The sequence below is a fragment of the Solanum tuberosum genome, unplaced genomic scaffold (genome assembly GCF_000226075.1).
Source record: "Solanum tuberosum cultivar DM 1-3 516 R44 unplaced genomic scaffold, SolTub_3.0 scf00044, whole genome shotgun sequence".
NCBI classification, from domain to species: Eukaryota; Viridiplantae; Streptophyta; class Magnoliopsida; order Solanales; family Solanaceae; genus Solanum; species Solanum tuberosum.
In genome coordinates, this window is record NW_006238970.1 from 1309722 (window position 1) to 1324376 (window position 14655).

The 14655-nt window shown below is 35.7% G+C and overlaps 1 protein-coding gene across 1 annotated transcript in view; it reads right to left on the bottom strand.

Annotated features, from left to right (window-relative positions):
• The window catches only part of LOC102599774 (E3 SUMO-protein ligase SIZ1-like), a 17413-nt gene extending 3441 nt beyond the window's left edge, over positions 1-13972 (bottom strand). The window contains exons 1-13 of the mRNA XM_006343389.2: positions 13822-13972; positions 13552-13607; positions 11165-11245; positions 10619-10661; positions 7568-7640; positions 7158-7314; positions 6530-6666; positions 5874-5942; positions 2408-2495; positions 2257-2332; positions 1793-1866; positions 1447-1554; positions 736-897 (exon numbers count right to left, since the gene is read on the bottom strand). Coding sequence (XP_006343451.1) covers positions 736-897; positions 1447-1554; positions 1793-1866; positions 2257-2332; positions 2408-2495; positions 5874-5942; positions 6530-6666; positions 7158-7314; positions 7568-7640; positions 10619-10661; positions 11165-11245; positions 13552-13566 — 1083 coding nt within the window. The 5' untranslated portion in view covers positions 13567-13607; positions 13822-13972. The remainder of the gene's footprint in view (positions 1-735; positions 898-1446; positions 1555-1792; positions 1867-2256; positions 2333-2407; positions 2496-5873; positions 5943-6529; positions 6667-7157; positions 7315-7567; positions 7641-10618; positions 10662-11164; positions 11246-13551; positions 13608-13821) is intronic.
• Between the last annotated feature and the right edge of the window lie 683 nt (positions 13973-14655).

The following is a 14655-nucleotide window of genomic DNA, read 5'->3' on the forward strand; positions in this document are numbered from 1 at the left end:
TTTTTTTTTTTTTTTTTTTTTTTGGGAGGGGGAGGGGGGGATCAAAACTGTCCTCCATTTAAGTACCAACTTTTATCCATGGCAGGATTGAACTCATGATGTGAGTTATGTGCCTACCCCAGACATCGCATGTTGTGTTCTTTTCACTAAGCCAAAGTTCTGGCTGCTGGAGAAACAACAGCATCTATTAAACCCTCTGCTGATTTGTGGCTCATCATCTGACTTGATAAGGTGATGCCTCAAAAACAGAAAAGCCAATGCTTTATCGAAGAAATAGACCCCATTGTTTCTTGTTTCAACAATCAAATCAAAACCTAAATCATGCATACTGCTGAAAAAATGTGCATTACAATTGCTCTGATTGCATGTGAGGAAGATTTCTAGGAGTAAGCTATTGCCAACTTTGCAGCTTGACTGTCTACTTTAAACCAAAGGTAAATAGGAAGAGGGGGAGAGAGAGCGAGTGTAAGGATATACCCCATAAAAAGAAAATTATGTGTGATGCAACCATAGCATATAAGCAGGCTACGAAGGTGAAGATAGTGATACTCATCAGGAAAATGCCAAATTTTAAATAAATATCAATCACTTTCTTCTTTTGGCAATGAGAGAGAATACATGAAAGAGAAGACCAACACCACAGGGAAAGTGGAGCGAGATATGCAATAATTAAACATTAGAACATTGGAAAAGGGCAGTGGAAAAAAGAAGATTTCAACGTTGGAATTTGCTTACAGGGCATCGAAGATTGACTGTAATAAAATCCGCAACCACTTCGAGGTCACTGTCGCTGTCAGCATTTTCAGTGGCAGTTCCCCCACCAATGCAACGACGAATGCGAGCAAGAGCATCATCAAATGCCTCACCATCTGGCTCTTTAGGGATAATATTGAGAACCTATAAAGAAAACAAAATTTTATTCAGACACCACCATAAAAGGGTTAATACATCAGGACCAGGTGCATGTACATGTCTATTAATAGTCAAACTAGATGTAAAGTGATCAGAAATATACTACAAGCAGGGGCAATAAAAGTAATAATAGAAAATAGCTTTAAAAAAATTTTAGAAAAAAAAACTCAATTACAACTACATATGCCCAAACTCCACATCCCCCAGATGAACTTTGCTCAAGAGATGAATAGCAAGCAGTTGCCTGAGCCTACTTCAAGACATGTCTGAGAAACAGAAGTTCTCTGACTCGTTTTTGAGAATCTCAGAAATAAAAGCAGTTACTGCTCACTAGGGAAGATATAGCGCACAATTCTTAGAAACACATAAAGCAGCTATGGTGCAATACTATAAAAGAGAGAAGATGATGAGACGAAATGATAACATACACAATAAATTGTTCCCAAAAATATAATCACAAGCTTCTCTGAAATACTTAAAATGCAACAGCTTTTGAAACAAATAAGTTACGTGTAACTGGAGAAATTTGCCTACCTGTACGAGAGTACGACGCCGTACAAGTCTAACTCCAAAGCAAAAGATACGAGCATCACATCCTGTTAACAAAATTTTGTTCATTCCACCTCTGGAGCATAGTGTGATCTGTCAAAACAGCAAGACATTAACTTGAGAGGAACATTCAGGAAAACAAAAGCTGTCCTGTATATATGTCGATACAAAAACCAAAAAATAGAAAGTAGCAAGCATGAAATACAACTACAAAGTATAGTCACAGATAGTTTTGCCTTAGGCAACCACGAGCAGCACATAAATGTACAACTAATCTGTTCCTCCCAAAAAACTAGGAAGATAGAAAGGTATGCATAAATAAAATACTCACTATTGCACCATCATCTCGACCATTTGCACCTAATAATTGTGAGCCAGGTCTATTTATGCAACGTACTGGAACTCCTGTTGGTTCAAATATAATAAAAATTACTGAACTGGCAAAAAATTCCTTAACAAAATTAGAAGTGAAACAGTTTTTATCATGTCTATGGAGATTGCTTTTGGAGAAAATAAACAAGAACAAAGACAGAAAATATATTTAACATGAGAAGGGTACAAATAAAAGTCAAAAACACTGTTTCAAGTTTGCTTGCGCCTGTGAGCTCTACAACTGCGTATTCTATAACAAGGCTGACCAGGCCTTTGCATCGGAAAGATGAAACATATTTAACACATAATATACAGAATATGTTGCCGGACCCAGAATGAATTACTGGAGAAGGATATATTTTCAGCACTTAATTCTGCATGGGTCAAGATTATATAACTGAAGCAAGACAGAATAGAGCATACCATTGACCTGCAAATCAGCATACTGAGGCCACTGCATCCTAAATTCTACCTTGTCATTGAGAAGCATGCACCAAGCCTGAAATTTAACAAAACAAACACCATGAATACAGAATAGCTACTCAAGGGCAAGTTATTATATTCAACGAACAACCTGAACATCGTATTCCTGCTTCGCCAATAACTCCATGTCGTCTCTACTGAGCTGAAATAATTTCTCAATCCTTTGCATTTGGTTTGTGCTGAAAATTTTTAAAATGTTAAAAGTGATTCATAAATGGAATTATAGTTGCATCAACACACTATAACGTCAATACGAAGAAGGCAGTATGTTCACAATAGAACAGGCAGTTTAAAAAGGCAGAATCAATTCTTTACAAGGTAAAAGTTTTATTAATAGAAGTACCAAGAAGGTGCAGAAAAGTACAGAAACAAACATCATACAATAAGTTCAAGTTAAATAATTCCCAAGAGAATCCAAGGAATCCATATTCTGATCCATATTATCTAGTAGATTCCCCTCACACCAAAAGTAACAGTTTTTGAAGATGCAAGTTCTTGACTCCAGAATATGGTTCTTCTCTCATTCCAAATGGTCCAGAAAATACACAGGGATAGGTCTTCCATAACTGTTTCTGGATACTTGTAATCTTATGCCCATTCCAGCTTTCCAGTAGACTTCTAACATCTGAAGGCATTACCCAGACTACACGGCACAGATTTAGGAGGAGCTCCCAGCATTGCTTAGCCACTTTGCAATGAATAAATAGGTGATTGAGTGATTCCAGATCTTCTTCACAAAGATAACATCTATTACTTAGCATGAAACACCCTTCTTCTGCAAATCATATTAGGTTAAGCATGCTCCTCTTCAAATTATAGTATGAAGAGGACAAAGAAGAGTCGTTAAACCGAGTGATTCCAGATTCTCTTCACAAAGATAACATCTATTACTTAACATGAAACACCCTTCTCCTGCGAATTATATTGGGTTAAGCATGCTACTCTTCAAATTATAGCATGAAGAGGACAATGAAGAGTTGTTAAACCATGCCCAGAAAGCACATAATAGATCCTTTCAGTGAGTTAATATGTCTACAATAAGTTCTACAGAATACCCCCTTTGCCCCAAAAGAACATCATTATTACTATTTGAGCAATCAACAATTTTTCTTTGACCGTCATTGTCAAATATACTTTAGATGTTTTAACCATAAGAAATTGTGATAATTGTATTCTTTGCACATTTGTAAATGTAAATCTAATTTTGAAAAAGCTAAGAATTCAATCCAATTCCACACCAAAAATTAGATGCGCTGTTCCTCATACTCCATACACCCATCATATTTTGTGGTTACAACTTAATAACGAACACAAATACATATCACAAACCAGCATAAAGAGTGGGAACGAAGCAAAGGAAGTCATATACTTAAAGGGATAAGACATAAACACCCCCTCAACTTGTCCCAAATTTCAAATATACACCTAAAGTTTGTGGCAGTCCTATGACTCCAGACTGTTCTGAAGTGGAATAATCACACCATCTTTTGCTGCAATGGCATAAAGAGTCCATTCACTCCATTTAGGCGTGTAAAGAGAAAAATCAGGTTAAAATTTTATTATCTACAACATTTCCTTTCATCAAATATATTTTCCCACTGTTTACTTATTTCTCTCCATTTAAATTAGTGTTATTTCTCCCATTGTCGGCAGCACAAACTTTTGAGAAAAGGAAACAAAGCTTAGTTGTAATAGGTTTTCTGGCGATTACTCTTTTATCTCCTCTGTCCCTATCTCTTTTTATTTTCAAAAACTCCTCATAATACCCTCTTTAACACAGATTTGTAACAAAGAAACTTTGACCAGAAAAATTTTCTCCTGCGAGACCTTTTTCCTTCCTTTTTATTCTCTACAACACCCCTCAAAAAACTCCCTTGAATCGGATCTAAAATGATTCTGCAGACTTGGTCAAATGGAAAATCAATTGCCAGAAAACTCTATAGAAGGATCTCCATTCCAGTATGGAAATGGGAAGAATCCTCTTGTGAATAGTGTCTGTGTCCGTGTGGATGGATGTTGGTTATGGCAGTGAAGGAAAAGGTGCAGGTTTGAAGTGAAATAAGAGATGGGTTGCTGGGGTGTGGTGAAGATATTGTGGTGGATATGGCAATGAGCATTTTGCTGGGTGGTTTATTGTGCATGGTTATCACTCATCAATGGGTGTGTATAGGAAGACGAATGGGATGGGGTTTAGGTATGGAAAATTGGTGGTTGAGATGTTGTGATGTGTCGAGAGTGGAGGGATGAAGATGGTGCCTTGTGCATTTGCATATAGTGCGTGGAAAAAATGGGCATTGTTGTGATAGTGAAGGTCTTAAAGAAGAGAAAAAATGGGGAAAATTTTAAATGGTAAAATACATGTGTGACTGCCGTCTCTTACAACACTCAACACCAAATCTGGTTGTCCATAGAAAGCAAGTATTTATTCTGCTTCGGAGAAGTCTAAGGAGATAATAAGATCCCAGCAAAGTTTAGGTATGTAGTTGAAAATTCGGGACAAGTTGATGGGGTATGTATGTGTTATCCCTACATTAAATGCCACAATATGACTTGGATGTAACTGAATGTGATTGAAATTAGTAACATTAAATGCCACAACATGACTTGGATGTATCTGAATGTGATTAAAATTAGTAACATATTTCTAGATGATGTCAATCTTACATTTTCAGATATTTTTCATGTTTAATTGGTACTTCGAACCTGACATGATGTAGATACAAATACAAACAGAAGATCTGTCTTTAATAATATACTAACTATGCATACACAAAAGATGCAAGATTAAACTCGTGTCATGAGCCCATTTCAAAGTGCTTTAATCACTCAAATACCAAACCCATCACTGAGAGAGATAAAGATAAGATCGTGTCCAATTATTTCCGTCTTTATGCCTCTCTACTGCATCAGACAACAGAAGGCGGAAATAGAATAGTACCCTGTTATGCTAGAAAAAAACCCCAACCTATCCCATCTGTACGAGGGAAAGAAACAAAATTCTCCTTTCTAATAACCACCAAAATAGGCATTAAAAACTGTCTACTCTGACTTTGTTGACACAGTTCAAGGCAGTGTAATTAAAAGCCATAAGTTCGTCGATTCAAACAACGAAGCAATACGAAGTGAGCGGTCATCACTTCATGGGCAAAGCCATGCACTTTACACAAGTGTGTGTTCCAAACAATGACGTGGAAAGTGATCACAACAAGAGAAGTCAATTCTTTGAATCTCAACTTTGAAAAGCTGGATTAATATTGACATTATTGCAAATCGACATCAGATGATGAGATTAGTTTTTTTAACTGAAATTACTGTAGTACTAAATTCATATATGTATCGAATTGTAAAATGTCCAAAACTATGTGCATCACTTCTTGCTTTTTGCTTCATGACCTTATCACCTTTGTTTTGCTTTAGGATTTTGAAGAAAAAAGACTTGCTTTAAAGAAATTAATAACACAAACAATGTAAACTTAAATCCAAACAAGAAGGAACAGCAGCAGACCTATTCCTAGACATAATAGCTTCACAAGACTAAAAGGATACAAGTAACTCACCTATCTAAAGGTGCACTAGTGACAGCCCACTTAGTAGGAAATAAAGGCATTGACAGCGTCACCCAGAACCTGCATATAAATAATCCCATTAGTGAAGGTCAAAGCACTTACAATCATGTAAAGAACAAGGCAACACTTGAGTATATATATGCACAGAAAATGAAGTGTCAGTTCTGGGTACAATTAACACCACTACGCCAGCCTCTCTTTAAAGATTTTACTCCCACACTGGCAATCACCAGGTTAGCACCCACATCTTCTGTACACCGCTTATCGACATCTAGTAACAGTGATGACTTAACAAAACCAAATTAGCTGAAAAGCTCCCTGCTCGGAAAATCCTGAACATCTAAATCCTATGCTTAAAAGGATATCAGACCTACAACAAGGATATAAATATGAAGAGGCAATAACTTGCTCTGTCACAGATTAATCCGCAGGCTCTTTAAAGCCAAATTCTCCAACCCGTCTCCCACAACTGCAACCACCAAATCCCAAAAAGGAACAAAGGAAGAAAGTATAATTGAATATGCATGACTGTATGGACTATGATGTTTAACGAAGAAGAAGAAAACAGAATGTACTTGCACTGTAACATCCTATGGTTTAGAAAATCAGATGAAGCTAAGTAAACAGAATAAGAAGTGACAACTTACGGATCTGCGCGACTCAATCTGCACAATTCACAGTAAAAAGTTTCAGGTAAAGCTGGAGGAGAACCCGCTTCTGTGGGTTTTTCCGGAATGATGACACAGCTTGCATGTTGCCATGCGCGGCATCTTACATTTTCACACTGCATGAAAAATTCCATTTTAGACACAAAATGAAATGTATTGAATAAAAAGAAACAGAAGCTTTAAATACTAGGGATGACACCATATATTGATACATCATCACATACAAGGAACGCATATACCCCTCACTGCAACAGAAATAGAATAATGAACACATAATTTCTGCACAAATCACAGCCATGCAGCGACGAAGAAGATGAAAATATGTCTACATTCAAACCATAATAATGCTCATAGAATATAACAAAGGTCAACAATAAAACATCTCAAATCTCAATATTGGTAGAGGCCAATATTAGACTAGAAAAACCTTGTACAATTGAAGATGTTTGGCATACAAAATTTACTACACATTTTGTTTGAAAGATAATCTGAAGATTAGAGGAGCCTTTCCTCAATCAGGGCAATATACACAGGATACTTCTGCATGTGCAAGTGTATTTTCACAATTAAGGCTGACGAAAGGATCAGCACAGAAGAGTAGAGAAACCTGAATCATCGTTTCAGCTTGTAGCGAGCTTCCACAGAGACATCGAATCTCCATCTGGTAAGTATCTTCAATTTCCTCTTTTAACTTTACATTACTGCTGTCTGAGACAATTTGCGACTTAGATGCTAGGTCAGTTGCCCCATTCACTTGCATTTTTCTGGAAGAAGCAACAAATATTACTATGGAAAAAAATCAAAGAATTCCTGAGTAAAGTGTACAAGGTAAAAAATTATCATGTCTGTTTCATCTAAGTTAACAAAGACAAAATGAATTACACATAATCATGTCGCATTGATGCAAATGGAAATCTGAAATGAAGAAGTAATACAAGCTTATTTCCCCGTAAATCCCTATAAAAGAACCTTCACTCCTGTTACTTAAGTGTACTCAGGATCAGGGCTGTTTTATACCTGTAAATTCCATCAACAAGTTTGACAACCTCTTCCTTTCCAACACTATTTTTCTTTGCACACATTCCTGAAACTGTTTGAAATCACATAAATATGTTAGCATTCGCTATTCAAAACAGTACGACTAAGAACATGGTTTTCTGCTCAAGCATGAAAGTCAACAAATACCACAACTAAGAGCAGGATACTAAAAAAGTATAGCAAGCATTTCACATAGAAAACTACACAAAAGGACGGAGGAACTCTTTACTCTAATTGTGCACTCAAAGGGTAACCGAGGCAAGCAAAAAGTAACAAAATTAGTATTAGTTGTTTCATAGGCTACACTTAGAAATATGGTTTGGTTTGTTGCACAAATATGAAAGGAATTAAATCCTACATTAAAAACAGGACATTCGAGTATAATAAAAGTTGAACATAAAATAACAAAATAGAAGGAACTCTCAACCCGAATTGTGTGCACACAGAAAGGGACCCAGCTAAGTAAGAAGCATGATAATCACAATCAATGTAGTATCTATCTCAGTCTTTTCTTTTGCACGAGTAAACTCAAAATTCAATGGAAGGATTTGTAGACAAACTTATTTCCTTGTCCCATTTTCCCCTTGTGGACATTTATTAATCTGTCATTGAGTGCCTCCAAGCATATACTATTTTTCTTTCTTTGATACTGAGAAATCCATCTAGAGTCAACCCTTAGTCCAAGCACAGTCTTCGAAACTCGGGGATTGTTACAACCTCTGTACCTTAAAGGTAGGGGTACGGTATGCATACCCTACCCTTCCCAGACCCCGCTTTGTGGGATTACACTGGGTCTGTTGTTAAGAACACAAAAACATTGCTGCTTATGTACATAAAAAATTTAAAGAGCAACCCAATGCACGAAGCATCTGACATTTGTGCAGGGTCCAAGGAAAGGTAGAGGTTATTCAGTTATTAAATTTTGAAAGGAAAGGTATAGTTTATTTAGTAATCAAATTTCAAAAAGGGAAGTTTGTCATTATTGTAAACTATAAATCTATCAAAGTAAGCATCTCAGTGAAAATCTTAAGGCAATAAATGAAGTAGCAAAACTTTTATAAGCTTCTTTGGATGCCCATATATATCCGCTCTAGGAAATATTATATATTCTGACATCCTCCTGCATGTGTAATTGGCTTCTAAGTCTTAACAAGGATTAATAATTCATTTTTTTACTTTTTCTTTACTTTCAGCATGTCAACTGGTTTTTATTAGAGGACTGAAGTGATTCTACAAGCTAAAAGTGGGCCTAGAGCACTGAGTGTAGATTATATAGGCAAAAGTGTGATAAAAGCAAAGTGAGTTGCTCCCAAAATTGAAAGAGAAATGAACCAAGGGCAATTCTAATGAGTTGATAGAAAGGAGTCCAGCGCAGTGTTTCAAAAAAAAAGCTCGAGACAAGGCGTGTCAAAAATATTCAGAGACTTTAAAAGTCTAAAGTGGGTGCAAGTTTTTTGAAGCATGCAAGTTTTTTGAAGCGAACGCCTAGACTATTGAGGTGGAACCGAATGGCACCTTGCACATTACTTACATAGCAAAGCCAGTAACACTTCCCAATTTCATTACTGGATCTCCCTAATTGATATTTAGCGCCAATCTAATTCAATAGATTTTGACCATTAGGTTGAAAACCTAATTACCAAAAATTCTCCCTGATCTAAAAATATTTTTCAATCTAATTAGAGGAGATAGTTAGGGAGACAGGACAAGTCCTCACAAGCCCGTATAAAAGAGAATAACCTAAGAACACCAGTAAAATCTAGGAAGCCATTGTTTGAAGGAAGCAAAGGAGACACCAGAGAACTCTCCCGGAGAAGAGTGAGAGCATTGAGTCACATAGAAGAGGCAAGATGAGAGGATGCTTCTGGAGTCTGGATTTCTAAACACACTTTCAATGTCTAGATAGAAACACTTTATTACTCTTTAGAATATAACAAAATAGTAACAAAGACAACACCGACCTATATGAAAAGGCTCACAATTGGCAAAATGGAAAAGCTTCACATGTCAAATTCTATTACTTTTATACATTAACATGTATATTTTTAATGTTAATTTTTTAAAATAATAAGCATATGAATGTATTTATCTATAAATGATAAAAGAAAATATTAATTTATATATTTTCAAAATCTTATTTCTAAAAGTAATAAAATTAGAAATTTGTGAGACTTACACCCTGGCCTCAAGATTTCCATCTAGTCCCATGATAAGTAAATAATTTGTGCCTTTGCTTTTTAAAGTACTAGCCCACCCACAACAATAGGACAGGTAGAGACTATATACAATTTGAGCTAGAAGGATACAGACACTACATAGGAACAAGTTTCCCAAGTCTTGCACTGATATTATGTGAAAATCTGAATATCTAATCCAAAATCTTAAGGCAATGAACCGTATAGGTCAAGACCCATTTAAACCCCTATATTTGATTTTAAAACAACATTATTATTTCCTAACGATAGAATTATTGAAAAATTTATTTCTATCTCTAAAAGGAAATAATAAAAGTTGAGTCAAATTGAATAGATTGGGTGATGACCCATCATCTTAAGCACAAACAAGCTTTGGGCAAGGTTGGGCATTAACTCATCTATTGGTTCAGCCCATCTTGACCCGCCAAACTTCAGCCCAAACGGCCCATTTATCATCCCTACACTTGGGAGGAGGAGAGTTCCAGACGTACTAAAGTAGATCTTTTGATGTACATGAATGAACTACAGAGACAAAGTTTGACGAGGTCACACTAAAAAAAGTACATAAGAAACAGGAAAGGTTAGCCTTTGGAGGAAGGGCAGTTCTAGATACACTAAAATGAATTTCTTGACATTATAAGAATTTACTACAAAGACAAAGTTTGACAAGGTCACCCAAAAAATGAGTGCATATCACTAGTAGGAATGGTATGAAGAACGAAAAAATAGTTGAGAACAAACATAGATAGTAAAACTATATAAAACAATATCTACAAGTAGAATAGGTCTAACAGTTCTCTGGAATTTCTCCACGCAAGATATGTGGCTTCCTCACCTTGTTCATTTGAAAGAATAGCTAATATGCGATCAACAAGATCCTACATCATGAAAAATACGACTGTCAGACACATACCCATGATAATAAAAAATAATTACTAATTCAAAGTTGAGTTACAGTGAAAACCAACTTGTTATAAAGAAAGGAAACCTGTGAATCATTAAAGTAAAATAGCCCCACAAAATTAAAGAAGCATACTCTCACTCGTACTAAAACTGATAACAAGATTCCAAAAGTAAGCCCTTATTCAAAGGAATAGTAGACAACACCAAAGTCTTACTACACATTCTTGTCAACAACTGATGAAAAGGACCAACTGAATAAAATGTAATTGAAACCCTAGAAAGATCATGATATAAATAACTTAGAAAGCAAAAAACAAATTGTTGGACTTATACAGAACAATATGGCTATAACCCAACACAGATGTAACAAAGTAAGATAGAGGAAACTGTTTGGCACATCAGGAAATATGAGAATGAAATTAAAAAGAAGTCAAGTTCAACATATGAAACCACGAACAATCAAATAAAATGTTCAAACCTGCTTCTTTCCTTGCTTTGAGAGACCAAGTTGAGTAAGCACATCTTTGAGCTCCTTTATTCGAAAATGTGCCAATTTATCCTATAAGAGAAAATTATTTGTCAATAAAAATAGACAGGTGCATCCAGTTCCCTTATACCATATTGTACCCCAGAAGGACATTATATGAGATAATGCCAAGATTAATTTCCTACTTCACGTCGCAGTACTTTTTTATTAGACTATAACAAACTCTGACGAGATGAGATCAACTATCACAAGACTCCATAGTCCTTGCTCCTTGTAAACGGGAAGAGGTTGGACTACAATGAGGAGACTGTCTTGCTTGAGAAGATGAGATGAGATCAACTATCACAAGACTCCATAGTCCTTGCTCCTTGTAAACGGGAAGAGGTTGGACTACAATGAGGAGACTGTCTTGCTTGAGAAGATGAGATGAGATCAACTATCACAAGACTCCATAGTCCTTGCTCCTCGTAGACGGGAAGAGGTTGGACCAATCACTCTCTTAAAGACTCGTTTGAGGCACACTACAGCCCTGAAAACTCACTTAAAGCTAAATTGTGTACTTCGCTGGCTTCAGTGGCGCTTCAGTGTGGACACTAAGGTGCCAATGTGTGCGCCTCATTACCTATGGGCTCTGTCTATAAGAGTGCAACAGCGGACGGTAAATACAGTTGGTAAATTGATACATTAATTATTTTAAAATGTTATGAAGGAACTTTTATTGAAACTAGTTTTTTTAAAAAAAAAAAAAACTAGTTTCAAAAGCCATAAAACTATTATTTTTTCATCTAAATCAGTATTTTAAACTGGCTTTTTAACTTGATTGACATGATTGCATATATTTTGATTATAGTTGTTCCAATTCCCTTGACCAAATGCTTATCGCCTGGAAATGGTGAGGTCGCCGAGGATGTCACGCATTGTATTGGAGTGGGGTGGATTAAATGGAGGCTCGCATACGGAGTATTGTGTGAAAAGAATGTACAAAATCCAGCACCAACGTAGAAGTTGTACGTTTAGGATATTTTGGTCCTTTTGACATATCCTCAAGTACACGTATTTGTTCCACAAGGTATATTGCAGATTTCAGCCAAGGAACTTGGAAGAGAAATTACATTATCCTAATTGGTTTGCAATCTAGCTGTTCAATTTCTATGATTCATGAGATGAACTCTTTTATGGAGCAACTTTTTTTATGGAAACTTGATGATGTATTAGTTTAGATTTTAGTTTCTTGAATTAATACCTATTGTGTATTTTTTATGGTGAATTCATCGAGATTGTATCTTAACTTACTCAAGAGAGGAATTCAGAGGGAATCGTGTGCTTGAAGTATTTTCACTAGTGGTTCTCTAACAAGCTGTTTATTTTGAGAGAAGAATTGGTTGTAGGGGACTGTTTTTTTGAGCAAGGTTTTTTTTTTTTGGAGCAAGTGTAGGAGACTGTTATCAGAGTTGGAGTATTCGAGAGAAGCTTCATTGTTATCTAAAATATGCCGTTTCTAAACACACACATAAATTGAATTCTCAATGTGTTTCTGGTATCTTTAAGTTATAGTTATTTGAGAGAAAACTTAGCATATAGGGGACAGAAATAGACAATTATATCTGTGGAAACTAATTAATATTTATGTTCTTAATCAAAGAGTGAAATCTACACTAATCATCTAAAATCAGGTTTCTGCTTTCTTCCTTCAGTAAATCTCTTTAGTCTTGGCGAAAAACTTTAGATCACTTTAAATATTTGTTTGATGATGTTTGAACAAATTATTCAATTTAAATTGCTTTCAAGTTTCAACTACCAAGAATAAATTGATTTGACAGCTTATTCAGTCCCAAAGTCTCCACTTTTCACGCCGCTTTATTAAGAGATGCACCATGTTGCAAGGAATCAGCAAGGACCTAAAATACACGTCCTCGTTGGGGAATAATTTATTTCTTATTATTTAGCAAAAGATGAAATGTACATGTGAAGATCCATTCCTTTCCTATTCCTAGGTGATTCACTTCTTCTTTCTTTTTTAGTCTTCTTTCTTTGAAAATGAGTTCAATTAATTTGTTTCAGCCCTAGTTTTAAAGGTTAGGTTCTCTGTGGGGGTTCGAGCCCTCACTATACTATATCTGACTAGCAGAGGCTTTATTTTCAGTATTGGTGTTCTGCCCTCATCAATCAACTATCATATCAATCTACCAATGTATTATGTATGTCATTCTTGCATTAAAAAAAACTCACCTTTTCAAGGAAAATAACTCTAACTTACACTTATACTATAAAAGAAAGCAACCAATTCAATGACAGTTGATAAACAAAAGGTGATTAAATCAATGCCAGCAACAGAGCAAGAAAACAAAAATCAATGACATTCGATAAACCCTAATTACCTTGCAGCTAAGCATTTTCACACGCCTGATGATACTCCACTACAGAATGTTGTGGCCTGATCACAAATTCACCCAGAAACAACACATGAAAACATCAATTCACATCCAAATTATTACCAGAAAAAATCAAAATCCTAAAAAGAAAAAATTCAATGGAATTCCTTAGCAAGTTTCAAATAAAAAACCGATCATAAAATGGAAAATTCACAAAAAAATAAAAAACAACAATTAAAATTGAAGTATTAATCAAAAAATGAGAAAAGAAATTACCTTCAGGATGAACCTGAAATCACCTAGGGTTTATCAGCAAATAGCTGCTGCTTCACGGCGATTTAGCTTCTCTTTTTCGCATATATATTTGAGATTACCGACCTTTTGGACTTTAATTCATATAACCTATAATCAGATTACTACCAAATATTACGGATGTATCCTTCATTATCAAATACGGTTTATTTCATGCAAACAAATCCGGGTTTGGATCCTCTCACTTATATGGGACTAGACACATGTCCCCCGTGCTAGCATAGGCCCTAGAGCTGTTAATATGGGCTGGGTTATCTCATCCGAATTAATTCATACAGGCTTTAAAATTTAACGGGTCAGATCGGGCTAATCTATTATTGGTGTGGGCCAAAAAATGATCGGTTCAGCCCATAAGTACGTGGGCTACGGACTTTATCGGGTCAGCCTTCTTTTCTTAAAGGGTAAATTGTATACAATAGCAAATTATTAATTCAAATTAAATGTTATAACTATAGTTTGATTTAATTGTACCTCATAGCAAACTGTTGTTATTTCGCCTCTCTTCTGGTGAATCTCGCTCGCCACTCTCGTTCTCTCCCTCGCCACTCTCGCTTTTATACAAACGCAAATGTATAAAATGTGTTTGTGTTTGTATAAAGCGAGAGAAAATTGTATATATATATATTTACGTTCCCCTCTCCCAGATCTCGCTCGCCACTCTCCCGAATCTCGCTCGCTCACTCGCCTCTCTCACTTTATACAAAAACGCAAATGTATAAAATGTGTTTGTGTTTGTATAAAGCGAGAGAAAATTGTATATACAAATACAAATGCATATATTTTCGTCCTATACACTTA